General features: G+C 36.4%; 1 protein-coding gene across 4 annotated transcripts in view; it reads left to right on the plus strand.

Annotated features, from left to right (window-relative positions):
- The window catches only part of LOC134680395 (solute carrier family 12 member 6), a 524,938-nt gene that overhangs the window by 22,669 nt on the left and 487,067 nt on the right, over positions 1-15,202 (plus strand). For all 4 annotated transcript variants that reach the window (XM_063539520.1, XM_063539523.1, XM_063539522.1 and 1 more), the window contains exon 2: positions 2,623-3,222. In XM_063539520.1, the coding sequence (XP_063395590.1) occupies positions 3,105-3,222 (118 nt within the window). In that variant the 5' untranslated portion in view covers positions 2,623-3,104. The remainder of the gene's footprint in view (positions 1-2,622; positions 3,223-15,202) is intronic.

The raw sequence follows: 15,202 nt of genomic DNA on the forward strand, positions 1-15,202 counted from the left end.
ACACATGCGGGCATAATTAAGGGAACACAAAGTGACACAATTGTTTTATTTACTCTTTTTGTCCCTAACAAACGTTTTTCGTTTGGTTAAGTATTTTTTTAGGTCAGATTTGAAATGAAATGAAAATGATTTATTGCCACAAAAAAGTACAAAATATAAAGTAAACTAATTTAAACTAGATATTCTAAATCTCTGGTAAATAAATTATTTGATTGATTGATTGATAATAATATTAAATATACCTTAACTATTATAGTTATAATTATAGCAAAAAGATGTGGCAAACATTTTTGGTGTCAGCATGATGCTGAATATGCCCGCCCACATAGGTGACACTTCAGCGCTGTTTTTCAGCCAGAACCAGATTCTCGTCGCATTTGATCACCTACACCAGCGGTCGGCAACCTTTTAGCAGCCAAGGGCCACATAGTAGTTAACGGAGGTGACGCGGGCCGTACTTTGTTAACACGTTCGCGGACGCTCAGTCACACCGTTTGGACACCTAAATTTTGTATGGAGATTTTGGGACTGTTATAGCATTCCTGTCACTGCAAATATATATTTTAGGTTTGTATATGACGCGTAATGCTATGCAAGGCGAATGCTATGCAATCCGCGTCAATATGAAGTATATTTTTTATACGCTATATGACAACAAATGCTCTACAATTCGGATGCATAAGCATGTCTGTCACATGACGTAGTCAAGATGTGATCTTATGTGACATCGCATGTTATAGCATTCATTCATCGTGGTCGATGACCTTGATGGCTGAGAATCCTGACTGCCTAGAGTCAAGATCTTTGCTCTAAAGACTCATTGCTGGCGTCTTCAAACATTTTTCTACTTCTGTTTTGTTCCCTCATTGCTTATCATTGTCATATTGTATCCATCTCATACATGCCCCATCCCAAGCACGTTCGCTATTCATTCGACCTAAAATTATGTGATACTACACATCCTGCGTTGGAGACCGCATCATATGTCTGAAGAATCTAAAGGCCCACTCATGGCATATTGCAGAGAGCCGAAAGGGCAATGTTGAGCTCTCTAAAATAGAGTGGTTTGTTTTTCTAGCTGTTCAAGGTATACGCAGCATTTTACGCCAACACCACTTCTCAAAAGCGTCAATCTCGTCCGCATTACACTTTTAGAGTTCCCTGTAAGGCACCGCCGCGTTAAGTTCTGGACGTAAAGCGTCCACCACTTTTCCGGCCAGGCGATGATTCACCCAACTTTATATTATTTTTCGAATGCATCTGCACCAAACATAAGGCTTGAAATATACAAGAATTATACCACAATACTTGTCAGAAAGGTTTTTACCTTGTAAGAGGTGATGATCGAGCGCCAGCAGGCTTATAATTCACAATTATACCATCAAAACTATGACTAGTAACGTAATTACTTGAATGATAGGTATACACATTCATGCCTCACTTTTTCACATTCACCGTTATCAAAATTTGATTGTAGCACAATAAACCACTAGTAAATATGTTCGTTTATTAAAACACATTGAAAAACTTAAAGAAATTGTAAGAAAAACATTAATTACGATTTTATAAAAATCCGTCAAAATCGCTATCGCGCACGAAAATCACCCAAATTTCATGTGTCTACTCCCAGACGCACCTGCCGGGCTACTAAGGGAGCTCCCATACAAAGACGAATGCTATAACAGGTGCGTCACAGAAAGGGGGGCCCAGTTGGAGACGTCACAGGATAATTTTTAACTTCGATAAAACTATGTAATATGGCAGTATGCAAACTTTGATTCTGGTGACTAGTAGAGGAAAAGTTGGTGAATAATATTATACTGTGGCAAAGCGGATTGATAAGCATTTCAACGCAGAAATTTAAAACGAATAACGGATGCTATAGCATACGCGTCACCAGGAGTAGTGCAAAAACGGATGCTATGCAATCCGCGTCCGCGAACGTGTTAATATTTATGACTTTATGAGACATTGTCGTTTGTCACTATTACATACAAAATAGCCAAGGCGGCACTCGGGCCGCAAGTGACAATTTCACGAGCCACATGCGGCCCGCGGGCCGCAGGTTGCCGACCACTGACCTACACTAAAACGTATTTATTAGCATACTTGTTAGGAAAATTGTATCACCATTAAAATTACCAATAAACAAAAAAATGTAAAGGGTCTCCAAGAACTGAATTAATTCCTTTAAACGTAATTGAAAGACAAGAAAATTAAATCAGACAAACAGCCAAGTTTGTTTCAGTTGCCACAACCGCATTTTCCGTGAAAATGCCACCTGTCCAAGTATATTACGTAGGCCTTTAAAGGTCAGACCGAAGAGGATGTCTACCTAGTCTCAGTAATAGGGTCTAGTTATTTGGACGGCTTTTGGGGCCCTAATGTTGTTTATAGCACCATTAAGTTGGTACTATAAACATGCGTTTCCATGCGATTATTCCGTAAATATACTCGTAACTTCATACGATAAAAAAAAAACATATTTATAACAATAACATTTCTTACAGAATAAACTCTCATTTTTCGCCACTGTCATTTCCTACTGCATCAATATGTTGCTAGTGTTGCTACTAAAGTTAAATTGACATGTTTATTTACCATTATATATTTCTATTTCAGGAAAATGGATGACTGACGCGCAGTCCGACTGTCGACCAGGCAGTGAAATGTTTACATATCCAGTGTACATATCGTAACCAGTTTATATAAAGTGTTCAAGTCATAGGTATATGTTAGCCGATGTACATATCGCAAGTGAACATATCGGAACTCAAATTACACTTTGTGTACGTTTCGTAACCAGTGTTCATATCGTAATAAGTGTACATATCGTAACTGGGCAATCATTATTTTTAATCGTAACCTAGCGCGTTTAAATCGAAATAAGTGTAAGTAACTGATGAAACCAGTGTGTGTATTACATAACCAGTGCGTAAATCGTAATCAGTGACACCGTGTCGTTATAAAATTCTCGTATCGTAACCAAAAAGTATAGCATAACAATCGTGATTGATAGTGTATCTAACGTAACTCGTAACCCAGTGTGTGTGTAACGTAACCAGTGTCGTAACTAGTGTAGTGTAAGTGTAGTGTAAGTGAAGATGTCGGAGCGATTTAAGGTGACGAAGTCGGAGGAGCCGGCTAAGGCGTACAAAAACTACGGGGCTACGTCGGCGGAGAGCGATGTGGAGCTTAAGGGGAAGCTGCTTCCTGATTCAGGTGAGAATAGCTTAAGGGTAAATCCAGATACGTTACAGTTGTATATTTGAACACATTTTATTAGAGGCTTATTAGGACTAACACTACTATTGCAAAAAATAACTGTCTATCCCATAAATAAAATGTACCTATAGGACAATTTTACACAAGATCGACCTAGTCCCACAGTAAGCTCAACAAGGCTCGTATTGTGGTCACTAGACGGCAATATATAATTATAATACATAGGTATATACCGGGTGTGGCCTGTAATATGAGCAAAAAATTAAACTGTAGGCTGTACTCCTCATACACACCAACATTTGTTCAGCGACTTTTAAAAATAACTTGTGGTTTGATTTTTAATACACTTTAAAATTTATTCTAAGACGCAATGTATTGCGAATTTTGTTATGTTTAAGGCGTGACAAGCAACGTCAATTACAATGATATGGCGTGGCGATGGCGTCCATTGAAGAGAATATTTATTTTGTATGAAAAATAGGCAGTCTAAATACTTCATAATTTTTAAAAGTTGTAGAACAAAAGCGTCACCGTTTGAGGAGTACATTCGATGTTTTAATTATTTGCTTATGTTACAGGCCACACCCGGTATAAATACGTATATACATAAAAAATATTCATAACTCGGGAACAAATATTTGTTATAAATACACAAATAAATGCCCTTACCAGGATTCGAACCCGGGACCTCCTGCTTCGTAGAAAATCGAATTTTGACCAATAAACGATTTTTCGTTTTATTTTTTTTTATGTATCTTGTCCACTATGGCCAAAACTAGAAAAAAATATTGTATGATGAATTGTGCTCAAAGAACTTGTTCATTAATGTACAATCGCACCATGACATCGCACTGGTATAGCGTTCATACTAATTAACATCCTGAAATCTGAATTATCCCAGAAAATAAATAAAAATCTTCTTTGAGAATAATCAGGGTGTACAATCTTTAACATAAACGAACTGTGCCTGGACATCAACAATCTTTATTTTATACATGTCTCTCCGTATTTGAGCTCGTGACTTGACTGACAGATTAGATTAGAAGTGTTTCTTGTATATATTAGAATCGCTTTGAGCGCTTTTCTTTCATACGGAATGTTTATTACATGCTTTCTGAATAGCAGGAGATATTATTTTCCTTTTTTACCGGATTCCTAAAGGAGGGTTAAGTTTTTAAAGCATATATATGTATAAGGTAATGCAGTAGTAGAAACATAGTTTATTTTACTCGGGGCAAACAGTATGAGAATTGCCTACAAGTGTTTCTTTTTCCCCCATGTTTATCTCACCCCATCTAACCTTATGTATTTACGTATGTACAGTCGACGTCAAAGATATGTTTACAGTTTTGCACCTTACTCCTTTGTAATAAGGCGAAAAATGTAAACATATCTTTGACGTCGACTGTACATCTAATCCATTGGCCTAGCTCGCAACCTTCACCGTTTGATGGATTACAATGTACGGGGTGTCATTAGTCAATGATCTCAGCTGTTGTGAGGTATATTAAAATTGCTTGTCAATCTTAGCCGAAGTTGGGTTTTATCAAAGAGTTACTGATAGTAAATGAGAGGTAAAGTCAAACCTCCTTATTCATAAAATTTTACGGGTCTGATTTAATTATTATTTTTTATTCCTTTCTTGCAAAAAAAATACATAAGTCACAATGACAGATAAAGACAAAATTATTAGCTAATAGAGGTTTGTAGCGCGCACTGACGAAACATCCTCCAGACTCAGCATAGTCGCGCTACCCCCTCTGCCACGCATACGGTAATTTTACTCCATGTTCGAGTCGAAAGTGTCTTTGTGTGACGTCCGGTCTTTGAACGGACCAATCACGGCACGGGACCTCGCTCACCTCGTCCCGCGCACCCCCGCATTTTTGGCATCATCAGTTGCATGCAATAATTGCTCTAAACTCGGTCTAGAGGGTTCCTAGTCTTTGGTACGAGTAGTGGGTTTATGAATAAGGGGGTAAGAAAATTTGTCATCCCGATATATATATTTCCTGGCGTTTAATCATCTTGGCCCCCTGATATTGTTATGATACGAACTCTACTTTTTGTGTGCTTGCGGATATTGATCAACGCGAGTGATCGTAACGTATCAATATCCAAACGAAATAGATTTTTACACCTTACCGCTCTAGGTCGCAGAAAACTGTTTAAATAAATAAATATAAATAAATACATATTACAGGACATTAAAAAATAATAAAATAAAATTAAAAAAATAAATTTGTTTAAAAATTAATAATACTGTTCCATACGTGCGTAAGCCAATCATTTCTGGCTGCCTATGCCTTAATATTATGACTGATGTATATAAAGCCATACACCACCCCATTAAAACACGCTGAAATAAAACTCAGTGTACTAAAAACGAGAGCCTATACACACACTAAAGGTTTTTCAGAGCGCTATGAAAAGGTCACGCAGGGACTTTTTTATGCACTGACTTGTAAAACTATTAGTGGAGTTTGCATGTCGGGCATTTTTAGTGGAATTTTAACTGCACTGTATTTTACTATGGGGATATTTTTTGCTAGTAAATGTAATCTAGTCTTCTACTCAGAGATGGGCAAATTTTATTCGAATGACGAATAACGAATGAAAATAACAAATTTTATCGCGAATGACGAATAAAAATGTCGGATGATTATTCTTCTTTCTTATTCGAATGAATTATTCGCGAATAAATCACCCACGACTGAAAATATCCTGAATTATTGTTTATTCGAATGATCATTCAGATAAAAGTTTATACGAATGATGCCCAACTCTGCTTCTACTAGCCACAATATGGGTAAAAGGCATATCTAACCATACCCATTATCGTAAAAGATGGCTCACATTAGACCGGGCCATGTCCGGGCCGAAGCCTACTTTTACATGGCATGCCAGGCGATCACATGATGCTTTCCATAGAAAACGATGCGCCAGCCCGGTCTAACGTGAGTCATCCTTAAGCTGTCTGTTGAAAGTGTTATGACCTGTGTTAAACTAGTCAGTAATCTCAAACTGCACTAGCCTTATTGTGTCTAAACATACTTATACGGCTACCATCAGTTTGGCATTGACATAAACGCTATCGTGAACGTAATTTACTTTCTATGCATCTCGCTCGCACTGACATATTAGTGCGAAAGGGGTATATAAAAAGTAAATTACGTTCACGATAGCGTTTATGTCAATGCCAAACTGATGGTAGCCGTATTGGTACCTATATCTGGCCCCAATTTCACCACGGTGACAGGTGCGACAATTGTAAAACATCACTGTTGCTGACGTCACAGGCATCCATGGGCTACGGTTACCGCTTATTACGGTTACCGGTAATCTTTCGTGACATCACTGGTAACCTGGTAACTCAAGCAAAAGTAAAATGCAGATCAATGCTGCATACAATATTTCACCCGCATTCTGTTCGTTTTGAATCGTAAAGTAGCTTTCCGAATAATTCTCGGTGCTTTCTTGTAAACGTATTCGAGACTGCGAGATTCCGTAGAGGCACGTACGGAATTTAATACTTATTGTGTATCTATGAAAACGGCTACAAACAGCAACATTCCTAACTGTACGTCGGTGAACCTTATTACAAAAGGCATAAGGTCGACCAATGTACAGATGGTACAGGCAGCATCAATAGTAGCGTATGAAACAGCGCCACTGCCACCCTGGAATACATTTCCAAATAGAGATATAAGTACATATCTCTACAGTTCGCGTTCAAAACTCTCGGTCACAATCCGAGATCATAGAGATATTTCTTTTTGTTAAGCTATTAGAGAATGGCAGATACTTTTGACGCGTAGTCTGAACCACTACCACCAGTTTTGACGTTGACAGATACGCTCGCGTCTAAGTAACTTAATTTCTATGCATCTCGCTCGTACTCGCATATTAGAACAAGCGAGATGTATATAAAGTAGGTAATATACGCGAGCGTATCTGTCAATGTCAAAACTGGTGGTAGCCGTTCTGATCCTTAACTTTTGATGCGGAGTTACAATCAAAATAAAAACTGCCAAAATTAGTGTTCGAAAAAATATACATAGTCCTCCTCATCGGCTTCGATGACGGCCACCTCAGCAATTACGGATTACGCCTATTATGGGCCCGAATGTGGCTGGCCAGGCCGCACTTGGTCTTAAAGACTTGCAGGTGTTACAATTAGAGTTAGCCAGATGCGTCAGATCGCACAGGATAGGAACGAATGGCGAAATGTAGTGTCGGAGGCCAAGATCCACTTCGGGTCGCTGAGCCAGCGAAGTAAGTTAGTAAGATGCGTTGTATACATGTAGGAGGGCTTCGGTCTCTCTTTTGTTGAAAATTAAGTGTAGTATGGGCCAGCTAACAGCTATATTTTTTACATTTTAACGGTCGCATGCCACTTGCCATGACAGTAGTGTCAATAGCGCTGGGAATGCCATTAATTGTTAGTAATTAAAAACATCGTTCCCGCGTCCGGTTTTCACGGGTGTAGCTCGGTTTGTCACCAATCGACTTGAATTTACACAGATATATCCTATACCACAGTCATTGGTGTTTTAATTAATAAAATTCATTTACGCTGCATATATATCTATATATCTTAAAAAAGATGAATTCAATTGTAGTCATCGAAAGTAAATAAATAACACTCAAACCTTTGAAAAACACGAGGAATAAAAATACGTGACCATTTGATTTGGCATACGTAAATAAATAGGTCACTGACCCATGGATATCACTATAATTGTCTAAAATAGCGTAAACGCCAGTCACGTGAAAGAAAGTCCACCTATAATATTATTCAATATTCTCATTAGATATTTGGCTATTGACCATTGTTACCTGAACTCTAGAGCCGTAGTAAATACGCGTATATATAAATTACTAAACTGTTTTGTAGAACCGATGCGCTTGTACATGAAACATACTACATTATGTTTTGGGTCAGTCAGGTTATCGGTCCTATAGTCATGTGATAGCACGCTTTGCCGATTTGCATAATTATTCGCCTGTTTTAAAACATTCACGCACACAACTAAAACAAAGAACTATTTAAATTCAAATCTTATTCTATTCATCGTTGAGTTTAGAATGGGAACATGGCTTTAAGTGTTTTTTGTTTTGTTAGTGCGATAATGAAATTTTAATGTTGATATGAATAGAATCAGGGTTAAACGTAACTACTATAGAAAAATACTGTATGAATTAATCATTAGAGATCGGCGGGGGTGAGCTATTTGCCTTATTATTTGACATGTCTTACGTCATATTATAAGGCAAATAGCTCACCTCCGCCGATCTTTGATAATCATTATATATGTTATTTAATAATAATGAAACAATTGTATAACAATTCAGTAAGTACCTAATTCTAATTTTGCATTATGTTATTGAATACTGATACATTACGATGATTGTATCTTGTATGAATTGTATCTAGGTGAGAAACTCGTACATTCAAGTATAAAACTATGGATGCACAAATCATCTCAAAAATATGTCCCATAGCTCTATATCAGAGAATTAGGAACTATGGGACATTTTTGAGTAAGACCCAGAATGACAACAAAAATAATTTGTTCCACCCAAATAATCTAGACCCCTTTTGCTTCCTTTATGATTCCTTCAAGTCATTTTACGAAACAGTCCGTTATTGTAAACAAAGTCTTTGTGTTCGCTAGTTAAACTTGACTGGAACTGCAATAGTGGAACTGCACACACTGAAAGAGGGAATTCAGGGACCGAATCAGAAGCTGTTTTTGTTATAGTTTTGTTGCCGTTGAAATTTTCCACTGAAATATTCTCTAAATTGTTTGTAGTCTGCATTATAACTACAGAAGGTAACAGAAATACTCTTCTACTTATATTGGTTACCCTAATATTATGTGGTTGACAAAATATCAGATAACAAAATGTCAGTTAACAGTGGGACGGTGGTTTCTACCTGAAACATAATAATTACGTTTGCTGAGTGAGCAAAGCGAGGCGGTATAGAGATATAACGCTGGCAGTTTGTATTTTGATGTAGGTAATTGTCTGAAATTACTCTATATCTATAGTTCGTTTTTTTTAGCATTAGAAAGAATTCCGCAGAAGCAAGCGTGCAGTTTTTATTAGGCACGTTAATTGTTAATAATTAATGAATTATCTAATGTAGCATGGTCAATACATATAATTTACTTCAAATTGTTACCGCTAAAAGTGCCAGATTTAGAACCACAAGCGAACTTCTGCGAAGTTCTTTCTAATGCTAAAAAAACGGACTATAAACCCAATATTTTTCTAAAAGTTCATAATTTTTTGAGGATTTTTTTTTATAAATGGTATTTGAGTTACAACAACCCGTTTTTGGAAATTTCAATATAATAGGAAGCGGTTTAATACCATTGATTCCTAAAGTGCAGTATATTGGCATTTTGGTCGATCCTATGCGTGGAATCTGCTGGTGCCATTGATCGAAAATTAATTCTGACCGTTGTTTGCCTTTGTAGTACTGTTGTGTGTTATTGTGTTACTGTTTTTACAGACTCGTTTGAAGATCGATTGCTATTTTCTGCCTAACAGCTTTTAAAAGGTTTTTTTTAAAAAAAAACGCCTTTTTTTGCTACCATTTTGGAAAGCTGTTTTGATGCTACAATGGAATTTTGGGAGCAATATCACAGTAAGGTTTACTCGGGTAATTCTGAATGTCGAAAACTGTCGGATAATTCCGAAAAGAGACTTTTATTATGACGGAATTAAGGGTGATTTTCATCTGAATTTCGGAATTATCCGACATTCGGTATTACCCGAGTACACCTTATACCATTTGATTTAGTTTAGTATTTTGAAATGTGACTTTTTTAATGAAAGGGCTGTTAAGAAATTTGTATTTGTAACAGAGACCACAATGTTTGAATAAAAGGAAAGGTGAAAAATCCACTGCCTCGTACTCGTATAAGACTCAAAGTCTCAACTCTATATACCAACCCACCGCTCTCTAATCTCTTTATTAATTTATCAAAAAAAAAAAAACAACCATAATTTATGGGGTACAGTCAAATAATTTAATTTGTAACCCATTTCGGATCTTGTCACAGTGACAATAATGTGAAAGTCACTAGGGAGGGACCTCATACTATTGTAACTATGACAAAGGGACGCTGGTAGGTACTGAAATTAAATTAATTAACCGTACAAACTAACCCAACAAAGATCACAGCATACTCGCTTCCATAAATTTTAAAGTAACATGCCACAAAAGGTTGCTTGTAATAAAATTCAGATATCTCAGAAAGCGGAGTGTTTTCCTGCATGCGAGTACAATGGGTTGGTGGAGCGTCTCTCCTACATCTGCCCACAAAGGGAGAACACTGGAGTAAAGACGCTGGACAGAGTTACAACTTCAATAATTAAACAATTAATGCTTCATACTGAGTGAGAACCCTCGGCTCTATTCGGGAAATGAATTTGAGACTCACTAGATATGAAATAGTAAAGATATGTGACGTTCCACTGCAAAAGGTACCTTATGGCGGGTGGCGCCGTGATTCGGGAAATAAATTAGAGATTCACTAGATACAAAATAGTGAAGATATATTATCTAATTCATTTCCCGAATCGCGCCGCCTAGTGTCCAAACGTTCGAGTGGGTAAAGAAGACCAAGTGCGGGTCAGACAATGCCGAAGCTACAAGAAATTGATATCAACTTTAGCCAGTTGTTCTCTGGGATAAATAAGACAGTCGTCTTCGAAACGTGGGAGGTAGCTTTAAGTTAATTTTAACGCGATTATACGTGCTTACGTATTTTATTACACATTATGTCCGGTTTCTTAATTAACAGTAAGTAACTTAACTGTCTGCTAACGATAACGATATCTTTATTATTTGAACAATAACCAGCGTCACAAAAGTGATTAAAACTTGCGGTTCTTAGACACCAGCTCACTACCGCTATTCCATGAGGTTCTGAAGCTTAAAGAGGCAGTGATTTATTTCATTTTTCTGTTGCAATTGTAATATATGAGCGCGTTACTCTGTTTAGTTTCAGGTTTCAGTATACAGATGCCATAACGTTCTGGAATCTAGCTAAAAATAACTTGCTGCACCTGCCTGCGTGCGCACTTTAATTATTACGGTGTTTTAACATCATAACCAAGTGCATATCGAAGCTAAATAATGTGGGCGTCTCTGAAATAGTGTTTTTTACTTACTTTCATTTTCTCACCATTTTGAATACCAAGAAAGGCAGATCAAAATGACTACTGAGTGAAGCCCACGGAATCCCACAGATGGCCGACGACGGGGTGAAGTCAGACCAAACAAAATATTAAAAGTTGGTACCTACTTATTCAAATCGCAAACCGTTATAACTTCCACCCACAGAATGCTCGGAATGCTAGATTGCTATCAATAAATCACGAGCATTATAAAATGGTCGTTAAAGTCAATATTTTGCGTGCAAAGAAAAGAAAATATTGAAGACAATAAATTAAATATTTCGTTCGAAAACGTAACTCGTAGATGCGAAATAAATTGTTGTTTTAATTTCATATATCAATTCTAATATGAATTATTGAATTCTGATAGAAGTATATATCAGTATTAGAACACCCTAAAACATATATTTTTATTTTGTCCATCAAACAAATATTTCCTGAAGTACTCGTAATTTAAGTAGGTATGGTAATTATATCTTAAATAAAAGGCTATTCGTTACTTTAAAACTAAATGCATAATTCGCTGCCGTACGTACTTTAAAATATGTTTTTACCGACATCAAACCTGCCAGCTCGCGCTGTATGTAAATTTATATTTACGTCAGTCGGCACCCGGGCACTTGTGCCAGTCGTTGACACATTTATGTGACTTGAATAAGGAGCAAGCACTTTGACTTGCAGCCGTAGATTAACTATCACTAGAGCCCGCATTTTGAAGTATAGGTATTATACGATGACTCATACTCGCCACTCACAATAATTACATGCTTTATTCTGTTCAAACAGTTAATTCCTGTTTGAACCTATAGCATGGATGACTGATACAAAATACTTGATGGACTAAGAGCTTTAGCCCTAGAAAGTAATCCATTCTTCCTTGGTGGATAATCAGAACAATGAAACTTGACAATTAGTTTTGAGATAGGTACCTACTTACTTTCATTATTACTGGATTCATCATACCATCAGATCTGGTGGGAGAAAATGGTTTTTCGATTGAACGTTTGTTCGAAAGAGCGGTATCGTGATTATTGATCAGCAGAACGCTTATACAATACCACTTTAGACAAATTCAAGCTATCTAGTGGTGAATAGTGATCCGCACTCGCAGGAAATTCGCTTCGGCAAAGTTGCGTCAGTGAAAAGATTTAGCGGCGAAACTGGGTAAATGCAGTCTTGGTTATCAAAGGCGAAGTAAGCCTTTGATGTTTAGTTTAGATATGCGCTATTACGAATTTTTGAGATTCAAAGTTATCTTCGGAATGGAAAATGGAAAAAAATCAAGTAAAGTCAAGACTTGACGTGTACTGTTAACAGCAGAAGTGTCTAACAGGCCTATTCGGATTTCGAGATAATCACAAGATATCGACTAGATGTGACTTGCATATCTAAGTCATAACTTGTCGAAATCGTTCAAGAGGACCTCCAGAATCGCGGAAACGTCAAATTTGACATATCCATCTTACAAATATCTTTAAATTATCCATATCGTAACTTGTTGAAGTCTAGTAGAAATCTAATTCATTTTCCGAATCGAGCCGTAAGTGTGTGAAGTGTTCGAAATTAATTATATCTACAAGCTGTTATTTTCTTAACAAAATAGTAATTTGAAGTAATTTAGAACTCATGTCATGAGTGTTCTGATGTAATTAAGCGATAACAGTATCCATAAAAAATAATAAGAACAAAATATTTCCAAAATAACAGCTTTATATTTTAAAACGAAGCTAATCAATCAATGATGACGCTAGTAATCATAATAAGTATCTACTATTAATCTAATTTAGGTAGAATATATTAGTTTAATTTAAAATGATGGCTCTTTTTGTCACTATATTCCTTTAAAAGGAAAAGAAAAGACCATTATAAGCCGCTTTTTACACAAAAGACGCTAATATAAAGAACAAATATACTTAGTAGGTACTCACGGAACAGGCCTTGTTACGAAAACTCATATTTTAACAACGTTGACATTCAAAACGCGACCTTGTCAAGTTTATCTTATGATTACATTTCGAACAAACACAAAATCGATATTCAACTGTTTAATTTGTGACTATGTATATCACCGTTTATACTGTTAACTGATAATTCTTAAACCTTATTGCTAAGACATTAAAGTCTATCTATGGTAAGTTATACATGTTGCTGTTAGTTCTATGTTTGCCAACAAAATTGAGAGTTAACTTTCGCAAGCTCGTATTTGGTACGTATCACTCACCGGTCTAATTTGAACTTTACTTGTTTGAAATAAAGTCTCATTTCCAATGAAAGATGTATTCAATATATGATTCGAAATATCGCATGTGATTAAGTGTGCCAATTTTACGATATTACGATGTGTGCTGACGGTAAGTAAGTCTTATTTATTCAAAGCTTGAGTCTTTAAGGATTAAAGGCTGAATCACACCAAATGTAGGTATACAGTCGCACGGCTCTCTTTGAAAACAATGCAGTTCCTACGCAGTTCATAAGAGATGTCTGGGGGTCTAGCCAAGATAACAATCGTTCGCAGAGAAACGAAACGAAATGCTAGCTGTCTGCGGCTGTTTTGTATGTTAAATCCACGTTAAATCAGAACAGTGAGGTATTGTTGTTGCTATCAGTACTTGTAGTAGGTACTCGAATGTAACACGACGCTTATAATGTCAGTAGCGTAATGGTATGTTACTGTCAAAATAGTCTTTTAAGGGCCAATTTAAAAAGCTTTTTGTATGTATGTATGTTCGGGTCAATATTATGGTATGGTCTCTGAGTAGTGAGTTTATTCGTCATATTAATGAACCAGTGTATTTTCTGGCTCATTAGACTTCCAAATGAGATACATAGGTAATTCGCTATAGTCGCTATTCGCTACGCCAACAGCTTGTTGCTAGGCAAATGTATGTTATCAACAAGTGTTGGATAATATTCGATTGTATTTTTCAGACTTAATTTTAGTTTAATATTATCTCTAAAATATAGTTACTCGTAATAAAAGCAACCAGCGATAATAGCAAGCGGTAGCCGTGACGAGCATAATTATATTAAAACTCCAAATGGAGAGCAGAAACATAACGGTTTAAATTAAGTTGTGGTACTGCCGATGCCGCCAACTGTTCGTTTTCATGTGCTATTTTAATTAATTGTTCGACAGTTTAATTACTACTGGTCATTCTCACGACAATCACACGCCAACTTAACTGGGAGCGGACGTGAAAAGTAAACGAAAATATAGTTTTTTCGTGTGATAATTTCGCCTGGAGTATTTATTTATTTATCACCTATTTAGAATCAAAATATATTTTACTGTGCGGTATTCATACAAATTATTTTTTTATGTAGTGCATAATATAAATAAAAATGTTCCTGTAAGTTGTTTTAAAGACGTTCACAAAATACCCTTCTTTGGCTTATATGTATCTATGCAACAAGTTCAAATCATAATGTAAAAGTACCTACAGAAACAATGATTCGGTTTTTTTTAATGGATAACAAAAAAAAAAAGGTTCTAAGTAATTTTTTACATCGTGAATTCGATTTGTTATATGAGCTTAAAATATTTTTATCGATAGCTCTAGCTGCACGTAAGTATTCGTATGTGTGTCGTAGCGTAAATCATGTTTACAAACGTTTGCGTTATGTCTATTTTTGTATGAGATTTGAACAGCGCGCCAACCGGGGCGTTTTGGAAACTGAAAATGACACTTTACGCAAACGCGTGAGTCACTTCACGCTATCGAATTAAATTAACACTAGGGGTACCTACTGAAAAAATCAATCTCGAAAAAAATGCAATAAG

This window comes from Cydia fagiglandana, chromosome 3 (genome assembly GCF_963556715.1).
Source record: "Cydia fagiglandana chromosome 3, ilCydFagi1.1, whole genome shotgun sequence".
NCBI lineage: Eukaryota > Metazoa > Arthropoda > Insecta > Lepidoptera > Tortricidae > Cydia > Cydia fagiglandana.